The sequence below is a fragment of the Triturus cristatus genome, chromosome 1_2, assembly GCF_964204655.1.
Source record: "Triturus cristatus chromosome 1_2, aTriCri1.1, whole genome shotgun sequence".
Taxonomy (NCBI): Eukaryota; Metazoa; Chordata; class Amphibia; order Caudata; family Salamandridae; genus Triturus; species Triturus cristatus.
This window is the reverse complement of record NC_140580.1, coordinates 1,147,924,604-1,147,950,009: the sequence shown is the minus strand read 5'-3', so window position 1 is coordinate 1,147,950,009 and position 25,406 is coordinate 1,147,924,604. Positions and strand designations below refer to the sequence as shown.

The 25,406-nt window shown below is 47.6% G+C and overlaps 1 protein-coding gene across 2 annotated transcripts in view; it reads right to left on the bottom strand.

Moving 5' to 3' along the window:
• Positions 1-25,406, bottom strand: part of SETX (senataxin) — a 674,415-nt gene that overhangs the window by 147,260 nt on the left and 501,749 nt on the right. For both annotated transcript variants that reach the window (XM_085613922.1, XM_085613923.1), the window contains exon 14: positions 10,958-11,114. In XM_085613922.1, the coding sequence (XP_085470048.1) occupies positions 10,958-11,114 (157 nt within the window). The remainder of the gene's footprint in view (positions 1-10,957; positions 11,115-25,406) is intronic.

Here is a 25,406-nt window from a genome sequence, read left to right as displayed (position 1 = left end):
CATCAGGACAGGGCGGGGCAACCTGAAATAAGTGGGGGACCATAGGTCAGGTCGTTGCACTCAAGAGTTAAAAACTTAGGACGTAATTGGAACTGTATGTGTATTTAAATTGTCTCACCCGTCATTTAAAGGTAAGAACTGGGGTCCGTGGTTCCTCTAGTGAATCCGACAGGATGGATATGCTAATCCAGCGTAATCTTATGAAGGAGGGGGAAATCATACTTAAGGTAAATGTACATGATAAATCACAGGAATTTAATTAATGATCATACTACATAAAAGGTCAGTACCTTAAGGATTAATTTTGAATGGATGGGCCCCGGTGGCGTCAAAGTAATTGATTCGATTCCATGCCAACTGCGAGGATCAAATAAAGCTTATTTCAAAACAGAGCTTAGCGTATAGCATCTCCCCCATAAAAACGCCAATATTAGCGAGGAATTATTCCACATAACAGCAACTAGTTTATTGTAAAATAAATAAATAAAAAATAAAATAATAAATACATAACTTAGCATTTAAAAAACCGTACAAATTCACTGAAAAAAACGTAGGTTTCACACACGTTATAGTTAGGAATTAGCATTTAAAAAACCTTGCAAATTCACTTAAAAAACCATAGGTTTCACACGTTATATTTAGGTGGACATTTCACTCGTAAAAAAACAATGAAATTCCCCCGTTGTAGTTAGTTGAGATAACTATAACTCGCGCGACCGCCACTCTATCACAAGGATGATGTCATGAGTGATGCCACTGATCATGTCATGAGTGATGTAATATGTGACGTCATGAGCAGAGGATTGCGGGCGCGCAAGTTATAGTTATCTCAACTAACTATAACGGGGGAATTTCATTGGTTTTTTACGAGTGAAATGTCCACCTAACGATAACGTGTGAAACCTGAGGTTTTTTAAGTGAATATATATATATATATATATATATATATATATATATATATATATATATATATATATATATATTCATATATATATAATATATATATATATTATAAAAATATATTATAATAATATATTATATATATATACATACATACACACACAATGCAGCCTTCCATAGCAATGCTGAATAATGTTGTAAGAAATTCTCCTGAATCTTGTATATAAATACATTTCAATAAAGCAGGGAGAAAGAAAATACATTTGAAAACTGCTTTAATATACAGCAGAAATCATAACCTTGCAAGGAAGAATGAAAAACATTGTCAGCACATAGGCTGCATTGCAGAAAACCTCAGTGTAGAAATCTGGAAAGCTAACCCACAGAAACACACAGATAAACTGACACTGTGGCTTTAAGGCAGCCATGACCCCTAGCTTCCCATCATGCCTCAGAGGTGACAGTTAGGTCAGTTGTTCTTTGTGGAGACCCGCAGACCATAGCACAAAGAAAAAAACATGCATCTTGCTCACTTGCCCGGGGAGACGGGTGGGTTGCTTATTACTTTGATGAGGATACCCCTGGAAGACAACTAGGTTTACAGGTAAGTAACTTATCCTTCTCTTCCAGGGGATCCTCGTCAATAGTCATAAGCACATGAATAGAATAGCAAACCCATCCCCTGATCCTGCTGGCAAGTAACCAGAGTACAATCAAGATACATAATACCCATAAAGCATATAAAGACTCCAATGAAGCTAACATTGGAACAGATTCCTCAAGGAGGCCTGGCCTACTTGGGTATCTGCTATGGAGTCAGTAATGCCTGGTAAAGGTATAGACCGATTTCCAAGTTGCGGCCTTGCAAATCTCGGCCATCGGTACATTGTGTAAGAAGGCAACTGTAGCAGCTTTGCCCCTAGTATATTGAGCTTTAGAGGAGGCTAACAGAGGCTTGTTCGCTATTTGGTAGGCCATTTTTATACAAGACACTTTCCATCGTGAAATGGATCTTTTAGAAGCTGTACGTCTGTTCTGACAGAGCCATAGTTTACAAACAATTGATCAGTTTTTCTAATGGATTTTGTTCCCTTCAAATAAAATTTGAGAACCCTCTTGAGGTCTAACGAATGAAGAGACCTTTCTGCTGGTGTAGCAGGATTGGGAAAGAAAGCGGGGAGAGAAATTGTCTGATTTACATGGAAATCAGATACTACTTTGGGTAGGAAGGGAGGGTGAGTTTGCATAACCACCCTACTATGATGGAAAACAAGGTACGGTTCCTTAGAGCAGAGTGCTTGGATTTCACTTACTCTGTGTGCTGATGTAATAGCCACTAGAAAAGCTACTTTCCATGTAAGGTGTTGTAATGTGGCCTTATGAATGGGTTCGAAGGGAGGACCCATCAATTTGCACAACACTAGATTCAACTCCCAAGGCGGAGAAGGAGGTCGGACAGGAGGATAAACCTTCTTCAACCCCTGTAGGAAGTCCTTGACCACCTGAAGTTGAAAGAAAGAAGGCTGGTTAGGTGATTTTCCATATACCGTGATGGCTGCCAAATGCACTTTTATGGACGTATACTTCAAACCAGATTTGGCCAAGTGAGTAGATACAGCAAAATTACCTCATGGGAACAGTCCAGCCCGAACTGCCAAGCCAGGTCCTCCCTGGACTGGAAACAAGCATCCTTGTTCTTCATTCCGTCCATCAATTGTTTGTCTTTTGCCTTCTCGCCGTAAGTGCGCCAGGTATGCCCAGACTTGGGTCCTGGGCTCACTGTGCTGCTGGAATCAAGCTATCCTTGCTGAAGAGGGGTGAAACCCCGAAACCTGTCCTAGGATGCTTGTTTCCGGTTCAGGGAGGACCTGACTTGGCAGTTCGGGCTGGACTGTTCCCATGAGGCACAGGGCCAAGACTGATTTGCATATGGCCAGGTCTAAATTGGGCTGGCATGGTGAGCAAAAGAATGATGGATTTAACCCAAATCTCTTGACTGGGGGTGAATGTTTTGATTTGTTCTGCATTCCGTCCATCAATTGTTCGTCTTTTGATTTGTAGGAGTGCACCAACACACTTGCATGCATCTACAAAATGATTATTTACCAATCCCACATGGAATGGTCAGTAAAGTAAAAAAAAAAAAAAAAAAAAAAAGAACTGACACCACAGTGTAAATTTGTAGTTGCACGCCAACCTACAAAATGAGGTGAGCATTTTCTTTTTGATGAATTAGAGATGCATTTGCAATTAGAAAGCTCCAAAAGCGATTTAAAACATATTGGAGGGGCGTGGCCAAGATGGCGGGGTGAGCGGACGCTTCCTCCCGTAGCTCCTCCGGCCCGGCCAAGCTTGAGCCCTTTTCTTACGCTTTTCTCCCCCTGCTGAGGCTCAGCGCGGGAGAGGAGAGTGGCGGAGCATCAGGGGTGCATATTGGTGCTGTTTTGGTTCGGATCGCCCCGGGGGAACCCCCCCAAAAGTTCGATCGAGTTCAAGAGACGACGGCGAGCCCGAGGGGCGGAGCGCATTGGAGTGCTGTCCGGACGCCTCGGTTGGGCCTGGTGCTGAAAGTTGCGATTTGGAGGGGATCTGGCCCGCCGCTCGACGGAGATCGAAGGAGCCTTGCGGGAGAGGACCCGACGGGGCGGAGGGCTTGAGACGGGCGCCCCGGCACTCGGACTTGTGACGGCGACGCCCCGCACTGCGGGGGCCCCTAACCCCTAGCCGAGGTACAGCGGACTCCCTGACGGGGTTGGACCAGCTGGGCCCTATGCGTGACGGACTGGGGCCGGTGGTGGAACTTATTTGACTGTGGGGTGCTTCAGGGGCTCCGGTGGTGTCGTCGGGCCTGGTCATTTTGGCCTGCTCCGCCCTGCCGCCATTTTGTCCCCGAAGGAGCAGTGGTGGCAGCCTTCGCCGGAGTCCTGGCTGCTGGATGCAAGTGACCCCCGCTGCTGCTGGGCTGACTCTCGGAGGGATGTGCTGATGAGACCCCCCCACTGCGGCCCCCTTGGTTGTCTCGCACGGGCTCCCGCGTCTGACGGTGACCGGACTGGGCCGCCATTTTGTCACCTGTGACGCAGCGACTTCGCTCGTGGGGGATACCCACGTCGAGTGCTTGCCGGCGACTGAGAGCCCCTGGGGCGCCTGGATCTGTGTTCGACTGCGGAGCTAGCGATGTCTGGAAGAGGCGGCCCGAAGAAAGGGGACCGTACCCTGCCGGACATGCTTGGCAGGGCCCAGCAATTGCGGGACAGGACGCAGCCCTCACCGGGGTCCTCCCGGGCTCCGGCGGATGTGACTGGGGGGGAGCCACCCGTCACGAGGGCCTTTATGGAGGAACTGTTTAGCTCCCTCAGGGAGGACTTCCAGACACTGAAGCGGGAGGTGGCCAGTGAGGTCCGAGAAGTGCGCAGGGAGGTGGAGGGCCTTGGCGAACGTGTTGAAGCGGTGGAGACGGAGGGCCAACATCGAGCGGAGGAGATAGTCCACCTACAGCAGGACGTTCTCCGCCTCCGGGAGCAGTGTGTGGAGCTCCAGGCCCACTCTGAGGACCTTGAGAACAGATCTCGGAGGAACAACATCCGAGTGCGTGGTGTGCCGACTGCGGATGAGGGGTCCGATCTGAGGGGCTACCTGCAGGCCCTGTTCCGAGAGATCCTGGGGGAAGCTGCGGACTTTCCCATCAGCATTGATAGGGCGCATAGGGTCGGCCGGCAGCGCCAGTCATCGGCACCTCCACCGGACATTCTGGCCTTCCTGCCCGACTTTCCACTGAAGGAGCGCATCATGGCTGAGGCCCGCAGGAAACAGCCCCTGACTTTCCGGGATCGGCCGGTGGCGCTTTACCAGGACCTCTCCGCCATCACGCTGCAGAAACGCAGGTCCTTTAGGATTGCCACTGACTTTTTGCGCGAACACGAGACGCAGTACTCTTGGGGTCACCCCTTCCGCCTGATTTTTCGGTGGAATGGGGTGTTACACCAGCTACGCTCCTTGCAAGACATTTGTGGTGTCCTGGGGCTCACGGCGGCAGAGGAAGAAGGAGCTACGCCGTCGTGGAGGTCCTCGGAGAGACGGAACTGGCGGAGGTCAACGAGGCGGCGCTCAGCGGCCAGCGTGGGGCGTCCGGACTCCCCTACCATCAGGGCGGACATGGCCGACGCTCTGAGGGCGGCGGCCGGGGACTCGACCGGCTCCTCTGGCGTGGCCTTGACGGCCTAACACACACTCCGGGGGGAGATGTCTTTAGCTTCGTTACATGCTTGGTACGGGGCGGGGGGGTGGGGGGGGAGCGGATGGAGGTGAGTGGCTGGACGTCCACTTCGTTCTTTTCTACGGACTTGCCCGTCTTGGGGCTTGACTGAGACAATGGGGTGTTTGAGTTTGTGGGTGGCTAGTTGCCAGGGGTGTGTTTGGGGTGGGGGAGGGGGTTGTTTTGGGGTTGGGAAGGTCCCGTCCAATGTTGTCTATGCCCGCTTTGTTTTGGCTTGTCCTGCGCGGCGGCCCCACCCGCTGATTCCCTGCCCATTGCATGGCGCTCCCGATCCCCGCGAGGAATGCCGGGCCTAAAGGTAGTGACCCTTAATGTTCAGGGTCTGAATAACCCGGTGAAGCGCAGAGCGATCCTATCGTTGCTGGAGGGGACGCAGGCGGACATTTGCCTTTTGCAGGAGACACACTTATTGCCCCGAGATTGCCATAGGATGCGTTCTGCCAGGTTCCCTACCCAGTTCTTTTCCTCGGCAGCGAACAAGACGGCGGGGGTAGCCATTCTCCTAGCGAGCTCCTTTCGGGGGGAGGTTTTGCATAAGTGTGCTGAACAGAAGGGGAGGCTCCTTGCGTATCGCATGCGCCTGGGAGGCATAGCATTTACGGTCGGCTCCGTTTATAGCCCAAACGATCACCAAGAGCGCTTCCTAGACTCCGCGCTGGTGGATGTCACTGCTTCCCCCGACCGCCACATTATCTTGGGGGGGGACCTTAACATTGTCTTCGATTCTGTGATGGACAGATCGGCGCAGCGCTTCCCGCAGACGGGGGAACTGTCCCAGGCTGGGAGGGCCCGGATTGCGGAAATGGACTTTCACGACCTCTGGCGCTCCATGCACCCCACGGATAGGGACTACTCTTATTTCTCGCACGCACACCGAACCTACTCACGGCTGGACTACCTCCTGGTGAGTGGCCCTATGCGTGCCGCTGCCACGGCGGCGGACATCGGGGTCCTGACCCTGTCTGACCACTCCCCAGTCACCGGCGTTTTCCAGTGGCCGGCGGCCTCCCCCTCTCGGGGGGTGTGGCGCCTCCGGGATACCCTTCTACACAAGAAGTCGGTGGTGCAACGCATCGGGGAGGTCATACGGGACTATCTCACCCACAATAGCAACACTGACACCTCGCAGGCGACACAGTGGGCGGCATTGAAGGCAGTCCTCCGGGGGGAATTTATCTCTATCTCTGCAGCTGAAAATAAGGAGCGGCAACGGAAGAGGGATGAGCTGACAGCTCAGGTCCGGGAGCTTGAGCAGGTCCACCGCCGCACGGGGGCGCCGAGGGTGTGGAGGCAGTTGAAGGCAGCGAGGAAGCTCCTGTCGGCTCTGGATCTTGACAGGGCGGAGTATGCCGCCCTACGCTTGGAACATGCCTACTACACTGGGGGGGACAGATGTGGCAAGCTCCTAGCACACCGGCTCCGGGTCGCGCAACAGCGTAGCGTTGTGAAAGAATTGGTGGGCACGGACGGGGGGGTTGTCTCCGGGGACGCGGAGGTAGCGGAATCTTTCCGCGGCTTCTACGAGGCGCTGTATGCTGAGGAGCCCTCCTCGCCACGGGATGCCGACGGCTATTTGGAGTCGGTGACCCTCCCGGTACTGGATCCGGCTCAGGCGGACCACCTGGAGCGGGACATCCATGTTGAGGAAGTGATTTCCGCTATCGCGCGGCTGAAACATGGCAAGGCCCCGGGCCCGGACGGGTACACGTCGCTATTTTACAAGACTTTTTGCACGGTTGTGGCCCCTGTCCTTACTCGGCTATTTAACTCTTTCTCCGAACCGGGAGCCATCCCTCCGGATCTCCTGAGGGCGACGGTCGCGGTAATCCCGAAACCTGGGAAGGACCGGGCCCTCTGCGGCTCGTACCGACCCATCTCGCTTTTAAATGTCGACCTAAAGTTGTACACGGGGATTCTCGCGTCCAGGCTGAGTCCACACCTCCCCGGTCTGGTGGAGGCGGACCAGGCTGGTTTTGTGCCTGGCAGACAGACGGTTGACAACACCAAGCGGGTGACGCATGTTCTGGAGAAGGCCTCAAGGATCTCGGGGGAGCGGATGTTGCTGTCCGTCGATGCGGAGAAGGCCTTTGACAGAGTCCACTGGCCGTATCTTGAGCTGCTCCTCAAGAAATTGGGAATCGGCGATAAGTTCCGCACCATGGTATTTAACTGCTATAAGCATCCTTCAGCGTCGGTGCGGGTCAATGGGTGTAGCTCCGGTGGCTTTGCCATCGAGCGCGGCACGCGGCAGGGCTGCCCTCTTTCGCCGCTCTTGTTTGCCCTCTACATGGAGCCGTTTGCTCAGAGGATTCGTAATAATCCGGATGCTGTCGGGGTCCGGATGGGCCAGTACGTCCACACCGTCAGTCTCTACGCGGATGATGTCCTGTTGACCTTGGACGACCCTAGGAGGTCGCTGCCTGCTTGCCTCCGGGAGCTGGACGCCTTTGCGGGGGTGGCCGGCTTCAAAATGAATATGAGCAAGTCGATGGCGTTAGACGTGTCCCTGGCTGCGGATACCAGGAGGGATCTTCAGCGGCTCTTCCCCATGCAGTGGTCCTCGTCCACGGTGCCGTACCTGGGGATCCTACTGGCGCCTACATTACCGGAGATGGTTACGGCCAATTATGCCTCCCTCAGCAGGAAGATCAAGGATGAGCTTGGCCGCTGGAACAAAGGCCTGCTGTCCTGGCTGGGGCGAATCGCGGCGGTCAAGATGACGGTGTTGCCCCAGATACTATATCTTTTCCGGGCCCTCCCGCTCCAGCCCCCGGTGGGCTGGATACGACAAATGCAGGATGACATCTCCCGCTTTGTCTGGCAGGGCCGCAGGCCACGCATGAAGAGGGTCCTCTCCACGCTTGCTCCGGAGGCGGGGGGTCTCGGTATTCCAGACCTCCGTAAGTACTTTCAGGCGGCACAGCTACGCTATCTGGTGGAGTGGAGCAGGTGGGAGTCCGACAAACATTGGCTCTTCCAAGACCAGGCAGTGGCGGGCCGCACCTTACAAGAGGTTCCATTCCTGCGCCGCGCGCATCGCCCCCCTAATCTTTACGCTTCCTTTGTTACGCGGGTCCCCCTGCGTGTGTGGGACGCAGTCTGTGAGGCCCGGGGCCTTACCACCTTCCCTTCGCCGCTCATGCCCATTGTGGGCAACCCGGACTTCTCCCCAGGGATGGAGCCGGGGGTTTTCTCCCACTGGGTGCAGGCGGGCTGCAGGGCACTCTTCCAGATCTATGGCCCGGAAGGAGTGGTTCCTTTTCAGCAGCTCCGCCAGGAGTTCGGCCTGACGGAGCTGGACAGATTGCGCTACATGCAGGTTCGGCATTGGGCCCTCCAGCCCCAGGTGCGTGCCACCGCCGCCCGTCCGATTACACCGTATGAGAGGTGGTTGGCTACTCGGACCTCCGACGCTAAGCTAATTACCGATCTGTACAAATACCTACAACCCCCGCCGTTTCACTATTACAACCCGGGGAGGGAGCGCTGGCACAGGGAATTGGGCAGGACACTCAGCCACAAGGAATGGGACAAAATTGCGTATCGGGCGCGGCACTCTGCATATCACACGGACCTTACGGAGACCTTTACTAAGGTGTCCACATACTGGTACTACACCCCGGAGAGACTGTATGAAATGCATAAGCACACTGACAGGGGGTGCTGGCGGAGCTGCGGGCAGGAAGGTACCCTTTCACACATTCTTTGGGATTGCCCAGTGCTGACCGCCTACTGGAAGGAAGTTCTGGACGAGGTGGATAAGCACTTTGGGATAGAGCTGCCGCGACTCCCGGCGTATGTCCTGTTGGGCCTCCCCAATGACCTAATGTACCCACTGAAGTCCCGTAGGGGTAGGCAGATCGCAATTGCGCTGGGGTCTGCGGTTCAGAACATCCTAATCCACTGGCGCACAGCCACCGTCCCCTCCATCACCGGTTGGTTGCACAGGCTTTGGCATGTGCTGGGGATGGAGAAGCTGTCGCTTACGGTTGCGGGGGAGATAGACCAATTTGAAGAGCTGTGGCAACCCTTTCTAGCGCTGCTGTCCACTGAATTCCGGGAGCTCACCTGCCCGAGGTATCTTAGGCTTCTCAGGCTGACGCCGCCGGTGACCCCGGCGGACTAGTTTACATGTGAGGCGGGGACCTCCCAGGGAGGGGGGGGGGGGTGCGGGGCTTCCTGGTGAGGATTACTCTGGTGCGGGACCATAGGACGGGGGGGGGGGGGTGGTTTCGTTACTGGGAGGATGGGGGATGGGGGGGGGATTGTGTTCTGTTGAGTTGCTGATGGCTTTCATTGCTTAGATTTGGGGTGTCGGATGCGCGGGCGGGGTTCCATAGCTTGTATTTCTAGCCTTCATCTACTGTGTTTTTCCCCCTGACTTACTGCGCTACCTATTGCCAACCCTCTGGAGTTGCACCCTTTTTCTTTGACTGTATTCCATGTATCCTGACCTCCTATCCCCCTCCCCCATGGTTTGTTTTTGTTTCAATAAAAACGTTTTAAACATAAAACATATTGGAGTCAAAAGTGCTTTAAAAAAAAGAAAGCATGGTGGAGTGGACAGGAGACGAAGCAACACAGAGGGCAGGGAAATGAAGGGTACAGGTGAGAGGACAATGTGAGGGGTTGGGTGGGGAAGAGCATAACAGGCGAAAGGACAATGAAGGACAAGATATATCAACGTATAGCACTGGATGGACGAAGAAGACAGAGCAATAAAGGATAACATGGAGAGCTGCGTGAGGAGTGAGAAAAGCATACAGGGGAGAGAACAATGTGGAGCGTTGGGGGTGTACAGGGAAGCACACCAGGAAGAGAGCTGGAAAACGCATGCACTCATGGAGTGCTTCACGAAAAAGAAAAATAGAGCGCATGAAAAGCAAGCACTGCTGGACAAATAAATGAAATCAATCAGGGAAACAGTAAACAGGCTGTGCTCCAATGGAGGGACTAAGACATGCTGGACAGGATAAAACAAAGAAAGTCAGCTAATCGAAAGTAAGCAAATATGAGCAACAAAACACAAAGCCAATGCTAAGCAATGGGAGGAATGCATTCCTAGGTAAGCTGTCAGCACAACCCCCATATTGCCTTTGCAACCAGACGACTGAGCTGTTTGGTAGGTGTCAAACCTAAAAGGGAAAGTACTAAAAGAAACTTTAAGCCCTTCAGAACCATGTAAAAACAAATCCAAATAAAAGCAGATACATCATGCTCTTCGGAACTCCAAGCTTCACACAAGGTCTCCTGGAAACATAATTCAAAACACTTACAAAAAAAATCCTAATCATTACACACCATGCAGCAAACATTTGCACAAAGACCCCAACACTTCACAAACAATGGCACAGGTTTATGAATTAATTACAGAGACCACAGAATCACCATTTCGAAAAAAAACCCTCCTCAACTGATAAATCCAACATAATATGAAGGGAGAATAGAAACTTAAAATAACCCTCTTCTAGAGGACAGGGGGTTACACTAACCGGATTACGACTAGGTTGCCCTCACTTGCCCTAGTCCAGGCTGCACATGTGACTCCCTTCCGCTCCCCCACCCTGAACGCCAAGGTCAACCCTATCCACAGCACACAAATACAACTAATGCCTCCGCACAAGGAATAGTCTTTTCTTTCTCTACTTCATGTAATATCTCCCTAGCAATGGCTCTCAACCACATCGTAGCCACCCTTGGTGTTATCTAAAGTGAACCAAAAGCATAAATGAATACTGAGCGCAGGCAGTTGGTGCTGATGCATCTCACAAGATCCCATACCTTGAGCATGATTTTTGTCCTTGCATTTCTCTTTGAACCCCAGGATTATTTTCTTCATAAGCTCGTCAATACTTGAATTGGATGGGGCACACACCAGGATGCGGTTCCGTTTGTTCTTCACATTCATGTTTGGTGCTTTGTTATCACTAGGCGGATTCTAAGAGGCAGGGGAGAAAAAGAACATTATTTCTAAAGCGAACAAGTGCTCATTAAGTATATTTGACAAGCAATGTAAGGGTCATATGAATGGAATGTACACTGCTATAAGTAATTCTTTGAAGGGTGGGGGATATTTTACCACCTAAAAATGGTGACTGGCCTTTTCTAAATATAAAAATAAGCGTAAGTGGCATATTTTAAAACACAGTTAGAATAAATGTGAATTCCTTACTCCCACATAAAACCGGTGTGGCCGAATGTGAGCCAGGCAAACTGAAATTGCTCTTGGTTCACCGTGGACCACAGGTAGCGCCTGTGGGCCGGCATGACGGGGATATGGAAATATGTGTCCTGTAAGCCCAATGCTACCATCCAATCTGCAGGGTACCAGGCAGACAGTACCTGAGATAAAGAGAGCATTTTGAACTTTTCCTCTATCAGGAAGGAGTTGAGAAGGCGCAGGTCTAGAAAAGGACAAAGGCGTTATTCCTTTTTGGGCACCAGAAAGTAGCTGGAAAAGCAACCATGACCTACTTCATATGTCAGCATTGTCTTGACAGCTCATTTGGCCAAAAGAGTCAACATTTCTTGACAGAACAAGGAGAGCTGGTCCTCCGCCAGCTGGTGGCATGGGTGGGGGAATTTCCAGGAAAGGGATGGAGTAGCTCTTCTGGATGATTTGTAAAACCCACTTTTCAGATGTTACTGACTTCCAGTGGGGCAGGTGATGGCAGATTCTGCCTCCCACTGGGTGTCCATGTGGCTATAAGAGCAAACTAAAGGGGTTTGGAGGTTGTGGCAGCTAGAGGTGGTGGTGGGGAGGGCGGAGGTCATGTGACCCAACCTCTGGCTGGTGGTCACACATGTGCAGAAGAAAAAAGACAGTGGTCATCTCTTCAAAAACGGTTTATCCCGGAGTTCAAGAAACGTTTGGTTCCCTGTAAACAAGATCACCAGTTGCAGAGGCAGTCCATCGGCAAATAATGTAAAAGTCTCACAATAGAGTTGGTTTGTTAAATTATAACATGTGTCTGATGAGCCCAAAAGTAATTTGGAATGGAAATTTAACATCTCAGAGTCTCCAGGAAATTATGGTGGCCAGGTTACCCAACAACCTTCTGACTAACAAACCCAACAGGAAAAATTGTCTATCTTTAAACTGCTGGGAAACCTCTTGACGAGTACTACAAGCAATCAATACAAGCAGGAAAGAGGCAGCCCAAGGGCCAAATGGGCTACCAGGAACAACTTTTAAGGTGCAACCAAGTTATTAGCTAGAACCGTTTCAAGATCTGTTTGAGAGATGCGGTTAACAGTTAATGCGACAACTTCTTGGCACGGCTTGCATTTATGCCCAATATAAAAGGAATATAACAATTAAGATCCTGTTAACTACAGATCGATTATTCTTTTGTATGCAGACTCAAAGTATTTTGCATCTCTATCATCAGAAAACCTGAGGAAATGGACAACAGAAAATGCCTTATTTCCTTAATTTCAAACAAGCTTTCTGTCGAATGGCTCCATAAATAACATTAAGGCATTAGCGCTTATAAACCATAAAACAATATGCAGTGGTGGCAACCTATGTGTCTACTTTACAGAATTAAAAAAAGATTTACCGCTATAAATAGAGATCTACTAAAGGCAAACTATTCTATTTGGGATTCCTGAAAGGTTTCTAAAGGCCATCATGATCCTACACACAAACAATTGGCTCCAGTTTAAAAGGGGAGATAACACAACCTTGACACATGCCTTTATCAAAACAACAAAACAAGGATGTGCTTAGCCCCACTTTCATTTAACCTGTGTGTGGCAGACACTGAAGAAGCATTATAAATCCAAAAGCTTTCCTCCTAAACAAAGCAGACATTCAGTATCCATCATTCAGTTTGCTGATGATACAGCACTGTTCGATCTTACCAGCACACTTTAAACAAACTGAGCTCATACTGCATAGCAAGAAGAAATAAAATATTATCAAATTAAAGATGTAAGATTCAGAGGTAAACAGAACTGGGGATACACGGTGGTTAGGTGAGGCGATTATTGCAAGCACCAAAAACCTATGCTACCTAGGAGCCAAATTTCATGAAAAATGCCACTTGCTTTGTAATCCATGAAAAACAAAGCAGCTACATTGAACCCTAATAGCCCTACAACAGCACTACTTCTCAAAGCTACTAAGGCAATATTTTTACCTTCTCTAAGTTATGGGTCGAAAGTACTTCCTGGCAAAATGAACCAATTGTTTAGAACCATCTTTTTGCCCCACCGACAAGACAAGCTTAAAAATGCCTAGAATTCAATTCAATTGGTCAACCTCAGGCCATAAATGAAGTTTGGTTAAGAAATTGGTTTCAACTGATGTGAGTAGGGGAAAATTCCTTTACAAATATATTTCACAAAAAATGTGACCAACCGTGCTAACTTGACAACAGTCCCTGGCATGCTACAATAAATGGAATCCTACAAGATCTAAAATTGATACCACCATGGGTGCTAACTGACAATTCCTTTAAGTGTCTCCTAGGAAAATACATAATTCACAAATCTTGTGAACTTGATCTTAAAATATGTATATGTATTTTAAATGTCAAATGCTGTCTTAGTACAAAACAAATTAAGCTATAACAAGGTTAGACCTCACCATGACATATGTATTACAAGGTATTTCCGACTTAAATTTGTCAAACTGAGCTTCAGATTATTTGATATGGGGAAGTGAGACAATGTCAGTATCAAAGACAAAATGTTATATGCCACTTCTGCAGTTATAACAAAGAGAATTATTTGTTGTTGTGAAGCTTTAAAAAAACAAAAAACAAACATGAAATGTTAGTACCACTACTATAGGAATTGGGCATAAAATATTGCAATACAGTCCAGGCTTGCTTGAACACCATGGAAGGTATCTTAATAACTTTTCGAATTATATCAACTTAATCCAAAAACATTGGTATACAGAGAATAGGGATCATTACTTCCTTCTCATAAATGTGGTTTATATGTATTCTGTCATTTTTCATGGTTCTGTATATAAAAATAGATGCACTGACTTGTAATAAAATATATAAAAACTCAACCACAAATGAAAGTGACTGGCCATGAGATGCAATGATATCTATCATACTAAATCAAAATGTTTGAATGAACCATGCAAAAGTTCAAAACATTCTGGAGGAAACCACCTTACTCATATTTTTTGACCAGACCAGAACTCTGTCTGGCGGATGTCGAAACGGACTGCCTTACGGGTCCAATTGACGTAACCTCTCCTAATTTTTGGTGGGAAGGGGCAGAGGGAAAAAAGTGAGAAGTGTAATAGATTTTCATATAAAATGGGGTAACCACTCTGAGCAGGAGAGCTGCTTTAGTTCTCAGAACCTCTGTGTCTGAGACATTGCCTTGCATCCTGCTGACACGTCATGCTGAAGTAATATCCACCAAGAACACAGTCTTGAAGATCAACAGCCACAAGTGGCAGCTGTGTAAGGTTCAAACGGAGCCCCCTTCAGAAAAGTCAAATTAAGGTCCCATTGGTGCATGACAAAAGGAAAAGGTGGGGACATGCAAGTCAGCCCATTCAGAAAGCTTAAAACAATCGGGGACCTGAACAAAGAAGGTTGTACCGGAAGACAAATTACAGCTGAACGGGCTGCAATGTAGCCTTAACCACGCAACCTTGCTGGGCTAAAGAAACAGAAAAGTGTAAAACACATGCAAGGTGTGCTTTTACAGGATACAAAGACCTGTTTGCACACCAAACAACGAAGTGATGCCACTGTCCAGAGTAAAGCAATTTCAAAGAGAGGATGAACGGACAGTGTCATGTGGCCATATTAGGCCCAAATAGGAACGCCACCATTTTACATGCACGTGCTTTTAACTTGCCATCTTTTCTTTACCGTTGACATTTAGCACATAATTTGCTTGTGTGCCTATGTATGATAATATTCTCTGAAATGGCTTTGCTTATATTTAAACTTCTTCGTAGGCATGTTATAGAGTGCACTGAACATTCTGTTCTAGTGCGAAGTTCACTGCTCAAAATGTGGCTGCTGTTATTGTCTGCTTGGTGGCAGAGCCATCACAAAAGATTCCATAGTAGCGGCTTGACTGGGTATTGGGCATGATTACATGAGTGAAGTTTATTACATAAACATGACCCCATTGTTAGAGGAGCATTTTGCGGACACTGTCGAGGTCGCCCATTGACGGAATTCCAGCCCAGCTGATTACTGTCCACCTGCGAGCAATGCTGCCCAGCTCTCCACCAAGATGAATTCCCTGATGACACTTATCCACAGGTAATGAGGGAGTTAGGTCACCATAAAGGCAGATTCACCCACACAAGGCATCCTGGAACAGGCAGCACTAGGTAGGAGCACAAAATATAATCTATGTATCAGTGCAATGGTTTAACTGTTTATATTCTTTACCATTCTCATGATGCTGATTACTCTGCTTTGTTCCTTCTATTAATTGCAGCGCACGTGTTTTACACAAGAATAATATTGCTTCAATAAATAATGAAAAGCCAAGTTGTATATTTCTTGTGAATCTCTGAGTATGCACGAGTTACCAAACAAAAGGGTTCTTGATCGGCTACCACGAATTCCTCGGGGAGTCAGGGTTGTCATAATCTGAGGTTTGCACATTCTACCTGTTACCTAGCCATGTTAGAGGTACTGATGGTGCACTGTGAACAAGCAGGACTTAGGCCAACATATCCAGCTGGTGTGCACTGAATCAGTCCTGCGCAGTTTTGATATTTATGTCGTTCATCATACGAGTTTTACTGAGATAGCAGAAGCCGTATGACAACAGGATAATATCAATCACTTCCACTGACAGGTGAAAGGAGCTCAGCTGCCCCATGTCAAACTGGACATGAAGGTAGGGGTGCACAAGGAGAAAGACAGGCAATCTGCATGTTAAACCCTCCTTGGGACAGTCTGGGGTAATTATGTCTGTCAAGATCTGGACAGGTCAACAGCAAAGAGAAAGCAGGGAAGCTTTCAGTTCTAGGTGAATCACCTACAACTCAAGTATGTTCATGTGCAAGCTTTGCTCTTCTGGAGACCATAAACCTCTGATCTCAAGGTCCTTCAGATGCACACCATAATTGAGGGGGGAAACATCCAGCACTAACATGGAAACTCCTAGTAGAGGATAAAAAATATTTTCTTTTGTGTCCAATTCTCCTCCATACCACCAGATAAGATCCATAGCAGTGTCTGGGGGAATCCTGATGATGTCAGTTAAATCATCCCATGTTGGAACCACTGCTGACGGAGGCACTACTAGAGAGCTCTCACGTCGCAGCATGTATGCATGACCAACCGGTTGTAGGAAGCCCGCAGATCTAGAAGGCTTAGAACCGTCAGGACTGGAACTAAAGCTCTCTTCCAAAACATTTCCCAAATGTCCAGGATCCACTGTGGAGAAGAGAAGACGTTAAAAGATATTGTATCTAGCACACCCCTTATTAACAGGAGGTTCTGGGAGGGCAGTAGGTGCGACTTGGGCAGATTGATGGAACAGCCGGGAAGCGGTTTCATTCAGGTGGTTCAACACTCCGTCTTGAGCAACCAATCATACAGCTACAGAAACCATGACATCACCAACCTGCACAGATGTGCTGCAACCACTGCAATCACCATTACTTTAGTGAAGAACCTGAGTGGCGATGGTAGTCCAAATGGGAGGACCTTCAACAAAGTAAGTGGAGCCAACAACAAACTGCAACTACCTTGTGTGCGACTACAGGATCGCTATATTAAAATATATATTCTCCTGTGTGACTACAGGGCTATGTTAAAATACACATCCTGCAAGTGAAGAGACACCATCCAGTCTTCTGCTTCCTAAGCCAAAAGTACATGAGTCAGGTATAGCACCTCGAACTCTTCACTGCAGAGTTAAATGTTCAAGACCTTCACAGATCGGACACAGACAGACGTCTTTCTTGGGAACCAGGAAGTCCAGAGAACAGTAACTTCCTACTCCGAGGCCAACTCCACTGCTCTTTTCTTCAGAAAGATCGGCAACTACTGCTGAAGATTTCAGGAGTGTTTCCCTGATAGGAGACTGAGTGGGCAGAATCTGAGGGGTCTGTTGGAAAAGTAGAGCATATCCTCTCTAATAATCTGTAGGACCAATTGTTCCATCGTGGTAGCCTTTCAGGCCAACCTAAAGGACAAAATAGGTCCTCCTACTGGCTGCATGTACTCTGTTAAGGGAGAAATAAAGTGGCTTTCAAGTGCTGCAGGATAGGGTCAGGAGGAGCGCTGCTGGGCCGGTCTGTCTTTAGCTTTATCTCTGCCCCTGTACTGCCCGAGAAATAGCTTTGCCTGTTGAAATGACTGGGAGGGTTGGCTCTAGTAAAGGACAAGCCCTTTGGAGTAGCTCCAAAACTTTCTATAATGTCTGTGGAAGAGATGTTAAATATAGGGGGTGGGCAGTTGCATTCCCCACCTTGAAATGTTACGGAGCTGAATCAGCCTTGTGTCAGAAACAGTGACAGCCGTCAAACTGCATATCCTTGATACTTCTATGTATGTTACCTCCTGAGCCTCAGATGGAACCACAGTGGCTACACAGGCACCAGAGGGAACCTCTCAATTTGTTAAAAGTATCATCGTAGTCTGCAGGATATGTGATGGGTTGGCACCAGAACTGTGGGTGGTACAGAAAGGTTGTTGTGGCAGGGAACGATAAAGGAGTCTGCATCTTCTTAGAAATTGTTGGTGGAGTAAAAAAGGAGCCAGGTTTGGAGTAGGTATCAGGAGTATCTCTGTCATTGAAAGGCACAGGTGGAGTAATGCCCACTAACAATGGCTCAGAAGATGACACTGCATGATGTGGTGAATGCAAAGGTGAACTCTCTCACAGGCGGGAGCAACATTGATGTGCAGGGTTCGGGCCAAAGCACAACAGTCGTCGTGTGTCGGAGTTGGACATATGTCCATGACCGGAGCGACAGGACTTAAAGCCCAATTTCTTAAGAGTTTGGGTGGGGGGGAAGGGGGACTGTGAATATAAATAGTTGTGAGAATTAAGACCCACACTGAAAGATGCTGGTTATAAAAACGGTCTTCTTGATCGGACCATAATGAGAATCTAGAAAAATTATATATCCAGGTCCTTCTCTTCTCCAACAGAACCAATATCCTACTTGGACGAACATGATCACATAAAGATGGATTCCTATACTTCAGGAACTTCTCGATGAAAACACAACCCCATAACATACCAGTTTTGTTTTCTCTTCAATAACATGTTATTGCAATGTGTTTTGTTCTGTTTTGAGCATTCGTCCTTGTATACTTAGTGTGTGCTTCTGAAAATGGTATAGCCATTTGTTTCTCTCGTAAATTACAAATGCAATTGCTTAATCACTGCAATGTTTCAATAGACAGATTTGTTAACGCTCTGATTAAATTCGCTAAATATGAATAAAGCCTGTTCAACATTTGCAGTCCTACCAAAGAGGACCCAATTTTTAGGCCTCACCTCGCGATAGCAGCGCATGCGCTGCTCTCACCATGCAAGTGCCTTTGGCGATCGATTCTCGGAAGGCTTTGCATGCACACGTAGGGATGGACAAAGATGGCTGCTCTCGCCATCTGTCCAAACCTAACAGCATGCGCGCGCATGTATGGATAGTGGACAGTCCGACGCCATCTTTATTCCAAGCTTTCCATTGTCATGGCAACTAAGCTTCTTATCAGAAGCTTCGTCACGCTGCCTTGGTTTTACAGCGCAAACTTCACCCGAAGGTATCGGGTATCGGAGCGCTTTACATGAACACCAGTTGCGCTACACAAGGCTGTAACTTTTCTTGGCCAGGACATAGGAGTTTGCGGGGTCCACCGTGATGGCGACAAGATGTGTGACAAAGTGTCCAGCAAAAAGTTTCCCAATGACCACATAGGCTGCATACGTCCATCTGGCTTGTTGGGTTTTTCTGCTGTGTACATAGTATGGCAGGCGCATTCGTCTTCCTTGTTTTCTTTGAAGAGTTCGCAATTCCTAAGCACAACTTTTGCAACTATGGAAACAGCTTCTCACTTTAGTTTTTGCGGTCGCTTACAATCCCCTCGGTCCTAGCGCACACAGTGTTCACAGCACGTGACTGACAAGGCCTCGCCTTAGTATGTTACCCGATGTCCCCATGGCACCGGGGACATTGTTCTCCTCGCTAGCATGTAGTTCAGCAACCAAATGCATTCTGGGACTTGTAGTCCTCGTTCACGTCCATGGAACTAACGCACCAGAACGCAGAAAAGCCCAGGCCTGGAGTACAGCGTTATTGGTAATCTGGGGCCTTCTGTCAAACACACTTATCATCCCCAAGTTCGACCTTGGGCGAGGGAGAGAATTCTCGAGGGGAGCTCAGGCAAAAGCAGAGTTGCCACGCGACTCCTGCAGCTAAAACTGTATCATTTATTTACAAAGAGGAACACGCGTTTTATGTGGCCAGGACGTTGGAGCCTGGATTTCTAATCCAAGACAGATGATGCTAAAATGAAACTACACGTCCCAGAATGCTATCCGCTGTTTATTAAAAACTAGCACTGTCTAATATATTGGAAACTGGATTTTACGGTCAGCGGTGCCTGATCAGCTTAAACACAACAACATTGTTTTACATATATTTGAAACACTCCTTCAGACGTAAATAATGCAGTGCTGTAAGTTACTACCTGTAGTTGAAATTACATGGTCTGCCTTTCAAAGGAGTGCACACCATCCACAGGACTGCTCAGAAGTGTCTTTCTGCTTTAACTTTGAGGCACACATTTAAAAACACAGTATGCATTTTTCATTGTTGTAGCAGGCTAGCTTTTCTTTTCAGAGCACACACTGACATTTTAAACAGGATGACATTTCCTAGTAAATCACACACATCTTGTGTGAACTCCGACTCCTCATCCTTTGTGCTCCTTCTTAGGCAAGGTGGAAGCAACCAGAATTCAAAATGGCGTCTTCATGGGATACAGAAATAACGGATAGTACTGGAGCATACGTCAGAAAATAAGACGTATGCATTTCAGAAGGAAGGCGCACTGCCAAATCACTGAAACAAAAAGCTAGGTATACAAAACATCAACACCGTTATACGTCATGTATATTAATTTGCTGAAACAAATCATTTTAGAAATATAAAAATCATGAAAATCTTTAATATTTATACTTAACAGAACATGGCGGCAAGAAGGATCAGAACAACGGTGCGACGAGCAGTACAACAATGGAGCAGTGAGGTCCTAGGGGAAACCCGCCTCAGGGCGACAAGGAAGGGGGAGGACTGGGGATAAAGAAAGAGGTTGTAGGGAAAGCTGTAAAGCAGCACGAGTTAAACCCCCTCTAGCTGTGACTGTCGGCTTGCCCTTGGGTGTCCTTAGGAGCCCATAAGGCGGTCCCAGGGGAAAACAAGCATTGAAAATGCAATAGGTCTCGCTTTTGATTAAGTTAAAGTTGTTTACTTTGCTATACAATACCATTAGCAAAGCAAATGACTAACTTAAAGGCGAGACCTATTGCATTTTCAATGCTTGTTCTGCATAGATATTACTACAAAAACGATATCAATTGGTAATGAAATGCTTATCCTTTGGGAGGGATTTTAATCTCATTCAATATCCCTTTTTAGAAAGACTATCCACTTTTAAATTTCAATCTACTAAATCTTTCACCTTTCTTAAAAAAACAAATCCACTACTAAACTTGCTGTTCTCTCGAGGCGTACAGCTACAGAGGTAAAGAATTCGCTTTTTTCCAAATACTTATTTTCCATCTTCCAGAAATTACTTGCTTCCCTCGATACATTTAGGTCACATGATTATGAAATCATAAAATTGAACAAATTAAGATCCTACTTTAATCTTTTCTTCTCTAACTTTGCGTAATTTACATACCCCATAACATAGATGAAAAATGAACAATGAACCTGCGTTAAACCAAGAGAAAAATCAAACATGTTATCAATAATTATTTTTAGAATAATACAGCTACAAATACTCTATGATTATCAATTGGCATGCTTTAGACGAACAACTATTTTTATAACAGCACACAAGACAAAAATAATTTAATCTAGATCATCATGATTGGAGAAACAAATTGTTGAAATGGAGGGACTTCAGGTCTTTGAGAGATCATAAAATCAATTTCAGCTTTAAAAAAATAAGATCTAAATAATTTCAACTTTAAAGTAAAAGAGCAGGTTCACTCGTCTCTCGGAAAAAGTCGATTATTTTAACTCTACTAAATAAGAGCATCTATGTGCTAACTACCTATGTATAAAAAGAGATAAAAATCCTGTTCATGTGTTTTGAACACAAGTTGGAAAATTACTTCTCAAAGACCATGACGTTGCCCAGGAATTTTAATAGCTATTCTAAAAACTTTATAAAAATACTGCATTTGGAGGAGCCAAGATGGCGACCGGGACGGCAGCGTAGGCTCCCGGCTCCGTGAACCTCCGCACCCCGCACAGATATCCTGCACGAGATCCTTAGCCTGCGCTACCTACCCGTGTTGGTGAACGCGAGCGGCAACCGGCCGTGTGACCCCGAAATTTCTGGCAGCGGTACCGCCGGAGAAATGTCCGTCTGAAGTTTGCGGCCTGTGCAGCCCCGGAGCCAGGATCTCGAGTGAACGCCGTGGCCGGGTGGCAGTGCAACAACAACGGCCTTTGGTGACTGGGTGGGGTCGGACTGCCGGAGTGGTGCGAATGTCGGACTGCGCTTCGCCGTGGTCGCTCCTACCACTAAGCGTAGCTGAACGAGTGCGTGCCTGAGGTGGCAACTACAGGACTCTCCGGTGATTGCTTCAGCCTTCGCCGGTGAGCTGCCCGGACGCCGCCCGTAACTTGTCCCGATTCTTGCGGGCTGCTCCCGGATTTTCGCGGGCGCTGGTCCGTGGTGGGGACGAATGTGGCCCGTGACCACACACCGGACACATTGCTTGCCTGCCCTCGGAACCCGGTTACCAGTGCCATGGAACCCGAGGCGCTTGTGTCTGAGCCCCGGTCCCGATCTGGGATGGACCTACCCAGCGGCCATTTTGGTATGCCAGAGTCCACCATCCTGTACACTGGGTTGCAGCAGGATTGGGAGGGTGTGACTCTGAGGAGCGTAGCGAAGCGAGCGCCGGGAGCTGTACTGGGGTACGGTGACCTTCTCGAGGCTCTCGGTGCCCTTCACTCCACCCTGATTCACGGAGCCTGGGTGTTGGGGAGCAAGCTCGATGGAGTGACATCAGCGTCGGAACAGTTGCCGCCTGCCTATCCCCAGGTACACTGGGACTTCTCACGCCGCACACGGGGGGACCGTGTCGTGGCCGCCCCTGTGAATAGTGCACACCTGGACTCTCCGGACAGTATATTAACGTGCGATCAGCTGGCTGTGGATTTGGTCTGTTCCGGAGGTTTCGGACCTGAGCGGGGGGGGGGGGGGTGGCCTTGTCCCGTGCGCGGTCTCCGACGACCCAGGCAACATCCAAGCAACGGTCGCCCGCCCTGGCTGATTCCGCCTTCCTGGGCCTGGTGTGCAGTGTAAATCCTGGCTCGGCATCGGGAAAGATGATCCTCCCTAGAGCTGACTGTGTCGATCTTCAGATCCCTTTACCCTACCTGTGTGTGTCGCTTCCTGAGTTTTATTGGACACTTCTCTTCCTGGTAACATTGGACATGGCACTGGGACGAGGGGAATGCATGGGTGGGTTTGCAAAGAGTGGCCAAGGATGATGCTGACCCTTCCGAGGTGGTCACCTACTAGGCGGGCGGGCTCGGGAGTTGTGTGCCCCCATGGCATAATTGTTAGTGTACCAAGTGCGTAATGCTCCTTACTCCTCTTTTGACAGGGTCGATTTTGTGTTCTTTATTGTATGCTTTATGGGAAACCGTGTGGTGCGGGAGGGAGAAGCCGGGGGCGTGTTTTGCAGGCCCTCCTCCAGTTTATTAATACTCTCTCTACCCCCCCGTCTGGTGGGGGCTTCTTTCCCACTTCTTTTCTCTGTTCTTCTATATTTCGGGTCTGGTTCCGGGGCGACAGGCACACTGCTGGGGGGGGCGTACTCATCTGCAGAGGTGCAGGGTGGGGGGTTGGGGGGGGGGATCCTTTAGTCTTTCACCTCCTTTTTCTATGGCCTCCTTTTCTTCTCTTACTCTTCTTTGTCTTTTTCTGGGATCAGTATGGTAGTACTCCTTTGTTGTTAATCACTGCTGTTTCCGGAGTGCCATAATTTCCGTGGAGTTTCCTGGGTCTTGGGGCAGGGGGTTGCAGGCGCAAATGGCCGTGTCATTCCTCCACATCCTGAACTTACTGTTTCAGCGCCATTGCTTAGATAGACTGCTGTGTATTGTTTACGTTCATCGTTCTGCCTGCCATTTTTCGCTGCTGGGAAACTGTTTAGCACCTGATCCTTCCATCCTTTTCTATTATAAAATGTAAACCTTTATTATCCTGGTCTCCTATCTGGGCTGTTCAGAGACTGGGAGTATGCTAGTGTCGAGATTTTGCTCCCCGAGGTACTGACTGTGATAGACCTGCTTTCTGTTATTCTGATTGTTTAGCGGCCGGCCCCGGGGGTTGTAGGCCCATATGTGTAATTGCTTGAAATGTCAATAAAGGTTTTCAAAAAAAAAAATAAAAAAAAAAAAAAAAAAAAAATACTGCATTTATTCAGGACTGTGCATTGAAACGTAATTTGCCTCAAATTTCTGAAATCAATACAGTAATTTTAAACAGTCCTATATAGAAGAACTTGCCTTAGCTATTGAGCCTCCAATTTTTTTTTTTAAAAGAGAAAGAATCCTGATCTGGATGGTAACCTAGCAAGATTTTATTAAACATTCCAGACACAGTTTTCCTCTACTCTACTCGATTATTCCATGATTTGTAGCTTAATGCTGCGGTTGAGGTTCTTTCATAGACACCATAATTACTGTCTAACCAAAATCCGATAAAAACCATACTTCACTACCTATCGACCAATCTCCCTTATAAACCAGGACTGTAGGATTTATGCCACAATATTAGCAAATACATTATCCCCAATTCCATCTTCTATATTATAGTCCGCTCAAAGCGGCTTTCTAAAAAAATAGGCTTTCTGTACATAGCACAACTTATTCCCCACGGTCTATCATCTATTTACAAAATAAAATCTCCTGTTTGCATATCAGTCATGTGTAGGAAGCTTGCTCTGTATATACTACACCAAAGTGAGGTATAGTGTTCACAAGTCCAGTGGAACACCGGTAGGCAAAGGTAAAGTTAGATAGCACCTCACTCTCTATTTGTGGTAGTGTGGTCGAGCAGTAAGGCAGTATCAGAGGACAGTGTTAAGCATTTGTTGTGCACACTCAGTCAGCAAATGAATTCACACACTCAAAGACGGAACTTTAGACCAAATTGTTTTTGTATGAAAATATTCTATTAGTGATCTTGTTTTCTAGAACCAAGCAAGCCTGGCACAGGTAAGTTGATAAATACTTTGCAGTAAATATACAGTTTGAAATGCAATTGTGTAAATGTACTTTGAAATGGTTACAGTTTGAGTTACTGGTAATGTAATACTGTGGAATGATATACTTTGTATGGATTTTGCAATAAGAATTACAGGTAAGTTACTTTTACGTTACTTTTGAGATTACTTTTTAGGTTACTTTTCCTACTCGGTGTGATATGCCTAGATATCACACTAGGCCATTTCCTAGAGAAAAGGTGAGTAGAGTAATTTTTGTACAAATGTTATTTTTCAGGTTCCCATACAAATCAACTCCCCAACAGTCAATGGATTGCTATGGAGAGAAATGAAGTCAACGGTTACCAGGTAAGTAATCGGTCTTTGGAGTTGAGCTTCTGGGGTTAGACTCAGGGGTCCCCCAGGGTCAGTTATGCACTTTTGTTTCACCCTCAGCGGCACTAGGGCAGCCGGGTGCAGAGTGCTGAGGCCCAATGTTATGCAATTATTTTTGTATAAAAAATATTCTATTTGTTATTTTATTTTCTAGAAGCCTGGCACAGATAAGCAATACATATTTTACAGTAGTAATGCAGTTTGTAAACAGTTTGAATTGTAATTGTATATGCACTTTGTTTTGACTTACAGTATGGTTGCAGAGAAACGCAATATATTGGGGTAGACTCAGGGGTCCCCCAGGGTTAAGGATGCACTCTTGTTACACCCTCAGCGGCACTAGGGCAGCCGGGTGCAGAGTGCTGAGGCCTAATGTTATCCAATGGGGGATAGGGGGCCTCCGGTTGGTGGC